The following is a 15,543-nucleotide window of genomic DNA, read 5'->3' as shown; positions in this document are numbered from 1 at the left end:
CGCTGAATTGTTAACTCTGAATGGTTTTCTTAAAAAAAAAAAAAAAAAAAAAAAGGAACATTTGCTAAATAGCCAGGAATCAAAGACAGACTATGGCACACTGCGCATGTGCTATGCAGGAAGTGTCCAGGTAGTTGGAAAAGTCAAACTATCTGGCTCGAAACTTGAGTGTTTTTCTGGTGTCCTGGAGGGAGGGTCTCATTCTATAGTCCAAAGTGGCCTGGAGTGCCTATGTAGCCCACGGTAGCCTCAAACTTACAGCAATCTCCCTGCCTCAGGCTTCAAACGTTAGGATTACAGGTTCCTGCTACGACACCAGGCTTGAATTTGAAACTTCAAAACCAGAAATGTAGAGGGCTAGGGAGACAGCTCAGTGGGGAGGGTGCTTGCAGAACAGGCATGAGGGTCTGAGTTAGGCTCCCCAGTGGCCATATAAAAAGCCAAATGTGCTGGTGCACATCTGTAATCCCGTCACTAACAGGGAGGCAGGCAGACCTGAACAGCCAGTGCAGCTGAAACAGTGTGCTCCAGGTTCAAGGAGAGGCCCTATCTTAAAAAGCAAGATGAAGAGTGATGAAACAGACCTGATCTTTAAAAATAAGGTGAGTGAGGAAGCCAGACAGCTGCTGTTGGCCTCTGGCTGACACGTAGTTGCACATACTACCCACACAAAGACACACAAACAAAATGAACTAGAAACGTTCAATGACTTTATACATTTCCTCAGGTGAATTAATATTAGATTTTAAGCTTTAAGTTCTGATATAATCTAAACTCTGCAAAACCTTAGAAAACAATCGTAGCTTCTTCCTGTTAAACATTGTTTTTCAACTCATGTGTTATCACTACCAGTTACATTAACAATACTAGGATGGTAAAAAATAATCCATTTGTACACAGTTTTGAAATATACACATGCTTTGTATCAATGCTAGTTCAACTCTTCTGAAAAATGAACACATTTTGTCAATATGTATTCACATATTGGATATTCGGCTTTTGGGATACTCAATCTATTTTTAAAGAGTTTTAAGAAGTTAAGGATAGGCAGGCATGTGACTCTTAACTTAAAATGTATAAAATCTTAAATAAGTAAGATATTCTAATACTTAATGCACTCCACATATAAAATATATGCCAGATTTTCAAGTCCAGTGCAAGGAAAATAATGTAAAAAGGCCTTACTAATAATTTTATATTGTCTATTAAATTAAAATGTTTAATATTTTACATAATCTGTGTTAAATAGAGAAATTAACTATTTCCTTTTTGTTTCTTACATGTGGCTACTACAGGATTTAAAATTACATGTAGGTTCACATTAAAGTTCTACTAGACAAGGCTGAATTAGGGTTAGGAGGGAGCTCCTAACTGGATCTTCATTAGGGAATTCCTGCCGCTCAAAAGGTGGGAAAGAAAACACTGAGCCACTCAACACGGAGGGACAAATCAAAACTCGAAGTTTGCTCAGATTGTTTTAAAGCTTGGGGCCACCAGAATCTTACACAATCACAGTTGCCCAGGCACGCTAGGAAAACGAGACTGTACTTCTCCATACCTCTCTGACAACTGTGTTACCTTCCAATGGCTTATTTTTAGAAGAAAGCTTCTGAGTCAACATGTGACTTCAAAACACGGTAGCACTAATTTCTCAACTGATTGAGCAGAGTACAGAGACAATGAAGACCCAACACAGTGGGAAGAATAACGATGTCTGAAATTGAGCTGTCTGTTGATATCACTGAGTGTTTAAGACCGTCTTTGAGTTAGGTAAGCAATCTCTCTCTCTCTCTCTTTCTCTCTGATAGGCTACCAGAACTTTTCCTCTTAAATCATTTTGGAACTCAAAGGCCCTACGGTAGTTTTATCTCACGTATCTTTCCAGCTAATTTGAAATTCTAATGTATTAAATTTCCAAAGCTAAATATGACAAATTAGACATGGTCTGTGAAGTCAGTATTTAATGAGCTATGAACCAAGACTTTCATCTCCCCAGGAATAATTTCTTTATTACTTTTTGTGTTTTACTGCAATAAAGCACCATTTGACCTTCAAGTATGATAATTAAACTTCCAAAAATGTTATAAATTTAGAGTGAAAATAGTCCTCCCTGTATTCTGGAAATAGTTATGATCAATATAAAAGATTACTTAATATTTAAGGCAGCTGAATTATACACAGAAACCATCAGTATTAGCAATTACTTCTCTCTTCCCTCCCTCTCTCATTCTCCAATTTGATTTGTGTTTTACAGCAGCTTATCCTCTTTCGTATCCTAAAATAAATTGAACAGGATCAGAACAAAAATATATCTTTATGACGTAGAAAACTCTTTCAGATTAGACTGAGCTATCAATAACAGGACCAAAGTGACTAAACCTTATGACTCATTGCCTTACACACCCATGGACATATATTTTTGAGGAAACAGTCACATGGTTTTCAAAAAATTGGCCATTATATGAATAAAATTTTTGAGTAAAATCTAAGAACATAAAGTAATATCCCAGGAGTTGTTGGTAAATTATCTTAAAATGTGTCTATGTAACTTAAAAGTTCTTAACCTTTGAGAACTCAAAAAAACATAGTTCATTCATGGAGCATGTAAGAGTCCAAGAACATAAGATTAAGATTTAAACAAAATTCTGAAAGTGGAACCACCAGGAGGAAGACAAGGGAGAATGGAAGGAAGCAGAAGAGGAAGGGGACAGGCAGGAGGCGGAAACAAGGAGAGCAGAGGCAAAGGGAAGCAGAGACAGTCTGGAGAGGGCCTTGAAAGCAAGACTAAGCTGGGAAGCTGGTGTCACAAGATTCCACGATTTCAAACGCAGTTTGTGTCAAAGAATAAGTGAATTGATGGAATGACTGAACCCAAAACATGGCAGTAGTTATGAAGAAGTTTTAAAAAAGGCTGCGTTAACAGATACAGAGATTAAGCAAGGTTATTAAATACACTGGTGGAGGGACAGGAATCAGTGAAACGATGCTCACATCTGTGCAGTGGTTGGGGGTGATCACTAAAGCTCACAACTGTAATAAAAAGAGGCAGAGTCACAGGAGAGCAGAGTGCAGGTTAGACCTGCCCTGATGGTACTAAAATGTCACCTAAATTGATGTCCCTGAGTCAGTTTACGAGGACGACAGACTCGATGAGCATTAGAACCCATGGAGTCTTACCTCTGTGCATTTCCGGAAAGAGCTTGTAGACTGGGTTAATTTGGGTGGCAAGACCCAAGCTTGGTGCGTGTGGCCCCATTCTAGGGCTGGGCTCCCTAGACTATGCAAAGAGAGAGAGCTGGACGCTGCTCGTCCACCTGTGTCCGCTTTGTGGTTATGAATACAATGCTAGCATCTTCGGCACGCTGCTGCTGCCATCCTTTCCCACCGCGATGGTGTGTAACCCCAAACTGTGACCAAAACCGAGCACATCCTTCCTCAAGCGTCTTCTGTCGGCTGGCTCGTCACAGGAGCAGAAAAGTGACTAAAACATGCTTACAAGCCAGAATGATAACGAACACTGAGGCTTCAGTGGCAATTCATCCCTTGGCTATATTCCTTTTGGATAAAGACGGGAAGACCAGGCTCTGAGGAATGAGGTGGGGTGACTTGGAAAGTAAGCACAGCTCTTCCCATCGGGACTTACAAGGGTCTCACAGCCACACAGTGGCTGAACAGAAATTCAGATGCAGAGAGAGCCATAGTCCATGGTCTCAACTGCTTTGTCTGATTGGCTCTGAGTCAGCACCGAACAAATGGACAGAGTTCCAGAGATGAAAACCATAGGCCTGAGATCATGCCAGGTGTGATGACAGGAGTGAGATGGACTCCTCTGCAGCCCCAGCATGGATACTGTGAGGCAGAGAACTCATGAAGAAACTGGGAGAGAGGAGGCCGGTCAAGCAGGGCACCGGACTGGCTGGTTTCCTAGTAGGCTATTGGTGCCCTTGTGGGTGTCAGTTCCTGTGATGCACCAGCATTGGAGGACAGACCTCAGGGTTAGGGGTGGACCCTGAGGACACAGGGTGTTCTTTCGAGAAGCTGGAGTGTGAGGGAGAAGAGGATCAGAGGGATGCATACACAGATGGAATTCCTGTCCCAAAGAGCAATGGCCTTGGCAGTTTAAACACCGCCAAGGAGGGGAACTCCTAAAAAGCACGGCACTGAAACTATGAGAAAGCAAAGGCAAAATGGTTAAGCAAGGGCCTCGGAGGAGACGGGATGCCTCCCCGTGGATGGTCTTTCCGTATTTTTGTTTTCAGTTACGGGTTTGGACTAGTATTTATGTATGCAAACTATTTAAGAACAGGGTATGAATCGGCCTCATATTGTCACACAATTCCCTTGGGTCTGGTACAGCACTACATAGACCTACTGAAGACAGAGCACAATAAATGCTAACTAATATGAATACATTCAAGTGCTTTAAAACTTATGAAAACCTATATTAATTTGCTACATGACAGAAGTGTACTTTCATACATACATCAAAATAAAAATGAACTAACAAGTTGTATGCAATAATATTTCACAAGGAAAAATGAAAATATGATTGATGTATGTTGACAGCAACTTCACCCCCAAGTAATTATATACACTCAAATCTAGGTTCTGTCCTTTAAAATATGAGGGACGCCGGCAGATTATATAGCCATCTGAGTGGAAAGCAGGCTCTGTGGGCCTTCAGAGGCAGTCAATGTCAAGTTCATTCCAAGCATAAATCTTGGTGTTTTGACTTTAGACCAGATAAAGCTGTCAAGAGGGAATGTATACAGCCCCCAGAGCTGAAAAGAAGGCTGTTTACACCCTTGTTCAATCACCTTGGAAAAAAATGGCATCAGTCCAAAACACCCCTTTTCCAGAAACTTAAAAAGCAGCCTGAGCCACCCAGGGACACTAGCAAGAAGTTTTACTGTGGCCATATGAACCAGCTCTGTCCTTCCTCTTAATCTTGCCAGTCTGGGATCACTCTGGGACACTGTACCTGTCAGAGCTCCAGGACAACCCCAGTTCTCTCCTCTACTGGGTACTTTTTCAGACCTTGAAGCAGGACTGCTGCTCCTGGATGGCTTCTCCAAGCCTCTCTCTGTGTGTAAATCACGAGCTTGGGGATGCCAGGAACAGGGGTTATAGCTCCTAACGTGAAATTCAAGCTACAGAGCAGCCGTGGGGAAACAGATGTCTTTGACAAGCAAATCTTCAACACTGGGAACATTCAAGTGAATAAGTTTTCCTTTCAACAATGATGGTCGGTAAGGTAAAACATCATTCTGACTAATATTGTGCAAATGGACTGGTTTAATAAAGATTTCTCATTTTAGGTTAATGGAAAAATACTTATTAATTTAAGCTATTTGAATAACAAGGTTATAGCCACGAGAAGAATCTGGTAGATATAACCTAAAAATGATATTTAAAATATCACTAATTTGAGACCGATTCTAACCAAGGACCATGCATGGAGAGGACCTAGAACCCCTGCACAAAGGATGCGCGTAGGCTGCTCAGTCTCCAAGTGAGTTCCCTAGTATGGGGATCAGGGAATGTCTCTGACATGAACTCAGTGGCCAGCTCTTTGGGTACAGCCTTGCCAGGCCACAGAGGAAGATGATGCAGCCAGTCCTGATGAGACCTGATAGGCTAGGGTCAGATAGAAGGGGAGAAGGACCTCCCCCATCAGGGGACTAGAGAAAGGGCATAGGGGAGAAGTGGGAGGGTGTGTGGAACTAGGGGGAGATGAGGGAGGGGGCTATAATGGGGATACAAGGTGAACATATCAAAATAAATAAATAAATAAATAAATAAATAATATCGCTGGTTGACTGATTGCAGGAACTGACCCCAGGGCCTTATGTGTTGGTGTTGGTGTTGTTGTTGTTATTATTATTTAGTGCTACCATTGAGCTATACCCCACCCTGATAGGTACACTTAAAGTTTTTGAGAAACATGCCTAAGTTACATGCTCTGTTTACTTCACAGGTGTGGTTATTTACCATTTACCTTCTATCTCATGGTTTACGTTTCCTCGGTCCTTCCTATGAATGATTTCAAAATGAAAGACTCAGAGGTCTGGATGAGACAATAGTGCCTGTGACCATGACCCAGTACCCAGTACCCAGTACCCAGTACCCTCCACCCCATCCACCATGCAGTCCTGAGGGTGGTAGGAAGCCAAACCGCTGAGCTTCTCTGCAGCCGCTGTAAGCCCCACCCCTTCCTTCTCAGACAAAGCAGCCGTTTTCAGTTTCGGCCACTGCCATCAAGCCAACAAGTGAGGACTCCGCATGGTTTTTAAACACCGTGCACCTCTGGGGGCACTACGGGGCATGGCTTCTGTCAGGCCACTAAGCCTGCCATCTGGCCTTGCTAAATAACCAGTGTGTGCTTGAAGAGGATCTGCCGAGAAGCTCAGAGCCAGTGAGCACAGGCATACACCCATCCTTCCTGATTTGTCCTTGGCCACGATCTGTGTGCACAATTGGTCCAGTGTCGGTCGTGCTGAACTACTCAGCGTCAGCGTCACACTGGACACCTATATTAAGCTCTAAGGAGTAAGAATGTCCCCCTAAGTTTTCAGAGAATGTAGGGCAACAGCGATCGTTTTTATTGAGGCATATGTAATTCATGCAGATTTTCAAGATCTATTTTTTTTTTTTTTTTAAAGATCAGAAGTCTTCTTGGGGCTCTGTGGTGGCATGAGCCTTCAATCATTCACAGGGCTTGGATGGTGGATGCAGGGGTGTCAGACAAGTTTAAGGACCGCCTAGGCTGTGTAGCAAGCACTGATTTAACGTGACCAAGAGTATGTTATGACTCCATCTCTTTCTACATTGCCCCATAATAATTCAGTGGAGGACTGTTCTCCTCCACTTACAAGTTTTTAGCCCATTCTGGGTTTCCTTCTTTACTTTGATCACGGCAAACAGTACTTCACCACCGCTGTTGTCTTTGAAATCACAGTGACATACTGGGCAGTCTCTGGGGAAGGCACAGGCTCATTCCTTTGCTCCGTCTTGGTTCTTTGCTCTACTGTCACCTCCTCAGTGAGACCTACGTGACCTGGGTATGCCCGGTGTAAAACTGTAGTCCTCCTTTCCCTCGCCTCCCACCCAGCTACGCTCTGCTCATTGACACACCTCATGACCCATGCTAGCAAAGAAGCTGACACCCACGGTGGGAATTCAATAATCCTTGGAGAGGACTGTTAGGTTATTTCTGTTCTTTTTTTTTAATTGCTAATGAGTGAATATAAGCATCTTCTACTTTAAAACAACTGTGAGTATATACCTCCAACCCTCATCCTTACCCAAGACTGCAGCAGCTACAGAGTAGAGGTGAGGGCGCCTCCAGCCCGTCTGCGCTGTGCTGTGACTGTCAGAGGAAGCCATGTACGGACTGTTTACTGTTACCTCTAGAAACTCAGAACTTAATAGACTCCTAGCAGCAGGGGTCATGGAGACTGAAGAGGCCACCCTCTGACCAGACAGGGCTCCTAATGGAGTGAAGGGAACACCAATCCACACACAACAACTCTGCCCCCAAATTTACCCTGCCTACCAGATGTGCAGGGATAAAGACAGAGTAGAGATGGAGGGAGTGCCCCACTGATGCCTGGCCACACTATGGGAGAGAGTCAGCTCCTGACACTAGTAGGGACACTCTGCTATGTCTGCAGATAGGAGCTGAGCATGGCTGTCCTCTGAGAGGCTCCACATAGCATGGATCAAAACAATCTGAGCCCCATAGCAAAGCATTGGGCAGATCATAAGTAGCCTTGTGGAAGAGTTGGGAGAAAAATAGAAGGACCCAGAGGGGACAGAAACTCCACAAGATGACCAACAGTGCCAACTAAACTGGGCCCAGGGATGCTTACAGAGACTGAAGCACCAACCAAGGGTCACACATGAGTTGGACCTAGGCCCCCTACACAGATGTACCTAGTGGGCAGCTTGGTTCCTAAGTAGGTCCCCTAGAAAGGCGAGTGGGGCATATCTCTGACATGGTCTCAGTTGCTTGCTTTTGATCCCTTCCCTCTGGCTGGGCTGCCTTGCCAGGACACTGTGTAAGAGAAAGGGCTCAGTCTTGATGTGACTGGATGTGTTGGGTTGGGTTAGTTGGGGAGGGGCTCCCTTCTTCTGAGGGGGTAAAAAAGGGGAATAGGAAGAAGATGGAGGGAGGGAAGGGAGGGTCTGGGGGGAGAAGAGGGAGGGGGCTATGACTGGAATGTAAAGGGAATAATTAAATAAAAAATACTTAGGTATGATATAAAGTGATTCATTAGAGTTGAAATAAAAATCTGTGAACAATTTTTAGGTTTTTAGTTTTATTTATCTACTTATGAATTTATTTGTGAATGTGTTTTATATATGTGTGTGTTCATGTGCATATGTGCACACACATGTGAACACGTATGTATGTGGTTGTGCATGCACATGAGTATGCGTGGGCATAGTGGCCCTAAGCCAATGCCAGCTGTCTTTGTTGGGAACTCTCCACCTGATTTTTGAGACAGGGTCTCTCTCTGAACTTGAAACTCATTCATCCAGCCAGGGCTGGTGGGCCACTTAACTCTTGAGATTTCCTGTCTCTGTCCTCTGCTGGAGTTGCAAATTCACGCCATGCCTGGTGTGTTGTGTGAATGCTGGGATCTGAACTTAAGTCCTCATGCTTGCGTGCCAGGCACATTGTTGACTCAGCCACCTCCGCAGTCCTAACTTACAGTTTTAGCACGACAGGATGCACATTTTACATCCAACGCCACTTTAAGGAGCAATGTTTTGTGACAGCCAGGCTGCCCCAACAGTGCTCCAAGGGAAATGCTCAGAACGGGGAAAGCTTCCGTGGAGAGGCAGTAAGTTTTCAACAGTAAATATTCTAAGTTGACTCTTCATCATTAAATAAGTGCATGTTTTAAGACAAGCTTACTGTGTGCTAAAACAAAACAAAACAAAAACAAATGGAGGCATGATTCCGCTTTCCAAAAGCTCCCAGGTGGGGGACATGAACAGCCAGCAGATGATTAGGACAAGATGGAGACAATATTAAGAGGCAGGAGAGTCCTCGTGTGGGAGAAACACGGGCACTCTGTATTTCTCTTCATTTCTTGAGAAATAATTTAGTTCGCCTGCTTAGCAGAAGTGCCCCACCCTCTTCAAAAGGCAAACCTCATATTTGTAATCTGGGGATAGGGAGAATTTGTGTTATTATTTATAACCCAAATAACACAATTTCATTGTAAAAATGTAAATAATAATAAAGGAAGAAGAATCAGAATACAGGCAAGTGCAAGGAGAAAAGAGCTTTTCACATTCTCCAAATCTCAAACAGCTTGTGCACGACAGGTCAGCTGACCTTGCTGGAGTCTGTGCTCCAAGAGGGGCCTTCCCACTCTGATTGCTGAGTCTGGCTTCTGCCAGCTTCTCTAACGGGCAAGGCCATGCCAGCATAGTTCCCACCACGTCTCCCTGATCGCAAAGGGTATGTAAAGCCTGAAACCCAAAAATGAATGACTGCTCAGTACCTTTCTCTTCAGCTGAGAGGGGGAATGGGGGACCAGCCCCTGACATCTACCAGCTGGGCCTTGTGTGCTCTTCTGGGACATAAACAATCTTAGACATCAGCTTTGGACAAGGCCACTCTGTGGACGCAATGGATGGAGATGGAAACACCGCAACTTTATTACTGCTGAACCATGTCTCCTTTCCTTGCATTGTGTATCTGAGAGCCGGAGTCAGCCAGAACAAAAGACACAAAAGGTTCATCTGGACAAGGAAAAAAGAGATACTTGGGGAGCAGTAGCACTGGGCCTTTGGAATGAGGCTTACTCAGGGAGCTTTAGAGAAGAACTCAGATGAAGGTAAGTGAGGGGGGGATGCGAAGGGCTGTGAGGCCGAGGAAAGGGGCCACGGCTGCTGACCCACATCTCTCATGTCTTCTGATACTCCTTTATCAGGTGTTTAACCCACGACACAATCTTAAAATATTCCTGTTCCCAGCTCCACAAAACGAAATTTGTGTTGTCCGAGTTGCTTCATTTAATTGAGACCAACGAAGTAAAATATATTATAGATGAAAGACTCTGTGCTCTGGTATATAGGGGAGGCCTTTTCTTTTTCTTCTGTTTAGGTATTCTTCACTGAGTGCACAGAGAATCATTTGAAGAAAAATTATGTTATTTTGTTTGAGAAAATAATGTTTTAATTAAAACTAGAAAGAATCAAAATAAGTACTTGGTTTACAGCATTTTTAATACAGTTACTTTCCTGACAGCAGGAAGCCATCATTCTCCTTGGGCTTCCTGGCTTGTATGTTTAAACTAATGGAACATTCCGTGGCTCATGGGCTGCTGGGGAGCTCAGTGTTCTTCTTGTCCTACACCGTTTCTACAAGATGCAAACTGTGTACATGTGTGATATAAGGTGGCTATCGTTCATTGGCCCGCATTCATTGAGAATTTTTCCCATTGATTTTCTTAGCTTTTTATTTCATTTTAAATAGTCCAACCCAATCATTGTACAACAGACTTGAACTTGTAAGGCTTAAGAGAATTTAGGTTTTAGGAACTGGTAAATGGGAATTGAACCGACATTTTTTGGCATTATGCATTTTTCAGGATGTTGATGTTCCTTGTTTGATGGTATTCTATGTTTTCAAAATACAGAAAAAAAATTACATTGTAATAGAATTCCTAAATTTGCCTATTAAGACATATTTTTAATGTCTGCATTCTTGAAAATCATAGAAGAAAGTCTAATTTAACCAAAGAATACTGATAATAGTTTTTTGAAATTATGGAGGGGAGTTTTCTGAGTGAAGAATTTATAAGCAAATAATTACAAGTTTGACAGTAACAATTTACCAAATACCACATTACTTAGGTAAAATCATACTGACTATGTCTATTTAAGTATATATGTGTATAAGCAAATTATAATAAGACCAACAGAAGCAAAGTCATAGATGTTAGGTGTAAAGTAATAATCAGAAACACATTGTACTAGAGGCATAAGTGGCAAATTAAAGGGAACTATTTTTATAAGATTTTATAATTACTATTAAAATTTATCACTCCTAGGACAACTAAGAGTGACTCAGGAAAAATATGAAAATAAGACAAATTTTCTTTTGGTTTGTTTGCTCACAGTGAATATGTTCAGATGTCTGCTGGCCTTCATCAATAACTAATAGACAAACAATTAGTAGGGATATGAAGTAGTCAATAATTCAAATTAAAAACATTATGATAAAGTGACAGTAATGAAATGAGAGCTCAGTAACAGACCATAGGACTTGCCATGGATAATTTAGACATAACAAACATAAACAAACCAAGGCTGGTCTTACCTCCTTGTTCACATAACTGCTGGGCTAATGCGTCTTTGAAAATCACCTGGCCTCGATGTGTTGCAGTAGCCCTGGAAATTAAATGGGAAAAAGTTAGCTTAAATACTATAATATATTTGACAGACTGATACCCCAACAAGGACCATGCATGGAGAGGACCTAAAACCCCAGCTCAGATATAGCCCATAGACTCAATCTCCAAGTAGGTTCCCTAGTAAGGGGAGCAGGAGCTGTCTCTAGCATGAACTCAGTGGTAGGCTCTTTGATCACCTCCCCCTGAGAGGGTAGCAGCCTTGCCAGGCCACAGAGGAAGACAACGCAGCCAGCCTTGATGAGACCTGATAGGCTAGGGTCAGAGGGAAGGGGAGGAGGACCTCCCCTATCTGTGGACTGGGGAAGGGGCATAGAGGGAGAAAGGGGAGGGAGGGAAGGACTGAGAGGAGATAAGGGAGGGGGGCCACAGCCAGGACACAAAGTGAATACGTTGTAATAAATGATAATTTAAAAATCAAGTTAAAATTGGCAGATACAGTTTTTAAAATAATATTGTAAGTTAACAACAGAATAAATGCTCAAATAAAGTCTCCTGGGCCAATTGTTATCTTCAGGTCTTACTTTATAAAGACATTGTAATATTTTTAGGCTCATTCTGGAAACAGCAGGTGTGAGCAAAGCCTGCACGGAAATATGGGGAGGGTGCTTATTAAGTTCTCCAGACATTGACACAAAATGCTTTGCAGAGTATCCTTCCAGTATGGGAGATAAAGTCTCTTACAGTACTTGTAGATTTTTCAAATAATGGTCACCATAAGACAGAGTTAAGGCAAAAAGAATATTTCCCAAACGCAAAAGCTAGCTAGCTCTTTTATAACAAAAAAAAAAAAAAAAAAAAAAAAAAAATCTGCACCCCAACCCACTGGGTGTAATTCACCATTTGCAGGAGATAACACATCTTTAATTTTTCCTGATCAGAGCTGTGCATATGGAACACTGAAGAAAAAAAAAAAACAAAAACAGCATTCTCACAGCTGATTGGTTATTGAGCAACTATAATTGGAAATGTCTTATTAGAGAGAGAATCACTTGTTTTCTATATGGGAACTGATTTCCCTTCAAAAATTATTTTGAGATAAAATATATTATTTAAATGAAATTGGAAGAGAAAATCATGTTTCCTTGAGAAACTTGATTTTAGAAAATAAGTCGTAAAAATACGTTTACTGTGTAAAAGCATATTCACACTGAATCTTTACTTTTGCCCAAATCACGCTGGGACAAAAACAGTTGGATTCTGCCGACCTGTTGGAGATGGATGGCATACAGTACACTGGGCTAACTCCTGAGCAGACAAACCCTGGTCCCCTCATCACTCTTCCACAGGACAGCCTTTGGTCAACACCTCAGTCTTTGCTGGACTCAATAGGCCCTCCTGGCTCCCGACATTCCCCACTCCAGCTGCTTGTGGACGAGCCTTCTCCCTTCATGCTGTGGGCCTTTCTGATTTCCGCTCTGCATGGAATTGTTCCTGTGCTCTAGTGTCACTAATCAAGTGTCAACTATCCGAAAATAACGATGGGACAGGCCATGCTGAAGTGTTAATAAGTGATAGGGCTCCCTGCTGGCACACGGCAGCAGTGCGGCTATGGAAAGTATACCTTAATTAACACACATTCACACGATGAATGTAGAAGCGGGCCCAGAATTGGTGAGAGAACTCAGGGGTAGTCTTCAACTCACAGCATATGTGAAGCTGGCAAGGGGTGTCAAGTTCTTATTGTTACATATTAATCATTAATCATTATCAAAACGACCTGGGAGGAAATATTAACATTTTCTGTGTGTATTTGTGTGTGTATGTATTTATAAACATGCTTTTTTTTTTTTTTTTTTTTTTTACTTGCAGAAAGTTGAAAATGAGGCCTAAACACTTGGCTAATCCAAGCTACACACATATCCTATAGACTCGTTAATCAGTACGGGTTTTCTGTCCAGAGAGAAAGCGGTGACTTTATTTACCTCACGCATTCTTCAAATCAACCGAACCTAGTGCTTCTGAGATTGATTTCCCATCCGCCTCTAACAGCAACACAGCATCGCGACTGTAACCATTTGATGTGAAAAGGCTATTCTCAGGAGTCACTGACCAGCAAGAGCGCTGCGGGGGGCACACGCTCTTAATAACTGCTCTGCGAGCAGGTTACATCCCATTACAAGGGTGCTTCTGCCCACACAGTTAGCGCCGGGCCCCTGGCGCTCGCCACACACAGACGTGTCACAGCGCCCAGGTGACGTGCCTGCCACACGGGTGCCCTTCTCTCTGTTTCAAATGAGAAAGGGCCTCACGCTGCACAGGGCCTTGTTGCTTTGCACTGTTCTCCCTGCTCCTCAGCGTCCTCGGGCCTGGGACTTAAAGCCTTCGCCCATAAATTTATTTCTGCATCTTTGGTTCAGTGAACAATTTCAGAAACATTGGAGCATATATAGAGCAGCTGCAGCTGGAGAAACCTTTGAGTTCATGTAGGCAAAACTATATATATATATTTAAAACTATAAGCCATCTTTAAAAAGCTTGTTAAACTTAGTTACAAAAGGAATTTTCATGTAAGTCCACGAGGCACTGTAGGTAGGTTCCTCCTAGAGCTATCCACCCCTCCCACTGCTCTCCTTTGCTCCACTGGACAGTTCTGCCTCTGTTTCCATGTGTTCTGTACATGTATGGTTCAATTTCCCACAGTGTAGGACCCAAAATTAATAGAAGAAAATGAAGCATTTGTTATTTTCTGAGGCTGACTTAGTTCATTTGGTATGGACATCTTCCATCACATCCACTTTTCTGCAAACATCGTTAACTCCACTCTTCTTTATTTGTGGGAAGAGTTCCGTTGTGTCTATAAGTGGCATTTTCTTTGGCCATTCTTCTGTTGATGCGTGCCTAGCTTGGTTTCATAGCTTAGCCACTGTGAATAATGCCTCAGTAAACAGTGATGTGCAAGTGTCTCCGTGATACAAAGAACACAAACACACACACACAACCAAATACCTAAATAAATAAATAAATAAATTGACCAGATAACAAATGGGCTAATAAAATGGACAGATGGTTTTTAAAAGTACAAATAGCCAAGACATATGAAAAACCATTCCATACCACGCGCCACCGAAATGTAAGTGAAAAATTACACTGTGATTCCATCCTGGTCCAGGATGGCTGTCACCAAGAAGACAAACGCTCGGGAGGTTGCAGACACTACTGGTGTGTGCACTGCTTGCAGGAATGTTAACTAGTCCAGCTTCTACGTCAGTCAGTGTGGATGTTTCTCAAAAAGCAAAACTAAACTAAACTAAAAACAGACCCATCATAGGACCCAGCGGTACCTCTCCAGGGTATTTACCCCAAAGAAGCCGAAACTGAATTAGCAGTGGTTCTCATTCATCAAATGCACATGGAATTTCAAGACAGTAAACTTAAACTCCGGCTTTTGAAGAATTAGCCCTCATGCCACACGTTCTGCATAATCAGTTCCCTACATCTCCGAAAGGCATTCTGAAAGCCACGGAGCTACTAGCTCTCCACAGCATACACATAAGAAACCCAAAGGCCTACACAGAGGCTGTTAAAGGCAGACGGGACCAGGATTCAGGTTTGTGGTTTTCCGTACCTGTTGGAGCGCCTGTCACGGGAGGGAGAAGCAGCAGGAAGTGCTCAGGGCACAGATCCATCCGTCTAGAGCACCTGGGCTGAGTATGTTCTCAGTAGTTAATGATGTCTGAGAAAATGACTCAGTAATTAAAAACTGCCTTGAGGAACACTGCATGCCATGTGATTATCCCATGTTCTTTACTTTGGAAAAGCAATAGGCATGGAAATAATGGCGTGGCTGGTATAGAGCACGGTTGTTACTGTAACATCCGTTAAGAATTAAAATTTGCCGCCTAACTAAGCAGTTGTTGGGCTCTACAGGAATCAACTCAATCCTGACAACACTCCTGTAAGGAACGCAAAATTCTTCTCAGCTCCCTGAAACATGGAACTCTGCATGATTTACAAATGTCACAAAACTGGAGATGGTGTTAGAATTTCAAGCCCAGGCAGTGTGAGTGTTGAATCATTCTTTTAAGCATTATATTACATTTTCACTAACCTGACTCAAACGACAAAATTATGGTAGCTCTGGTTTCTTGCAGAGGGAGAGCTGGCTTTC

General features: G+C 42.7%; 1 protein-coding gene across 5 annotated transcripts in view; it reads right to left on the bottom strand.

Moving 5' to 3' along the window:
- Positions 1–15,543, bottom strand: part of Reln (reelin) — a 439,480-nt gene that overhangs the window by 252,584 nt on the left and 171,353 nt on the right. For all 5 annotated transcript variants that reach the window (XM_060373778.1, XM_060373779.1, XM_060373782.1 and 2 more), the window contains exon 4: positions 11,342–11,412. In XM_060373778.1, coding sequence (XP_060229761.1) covers positions 11,342–11,412 — 71 coding nt within the window. The remainder of the gene's footprint in view (positions 1–11,341; positions 11,413–15,543) is intronic.

This window comes from Meriones unguiculatus, chromosome 21 (assembly GCF_030254825.1).
Source record: "Meriones unguiculatus strain TT.TT164.6M chromosome 21, Bangor_MerUng_6.1, whole genome shotgun sequence".
NCBI classification, from domain to species: Eukaryota; Metazoa; Chordata; class Mammalia; order Rodentia; family Muridae; genus Meriones; species Meriones unguiculatus.
The sequence above is the reverse complement of the archived record's forward strand: the minus strand, read 5'-3'. Positions and strand labels throughout refer to the sequence as shown.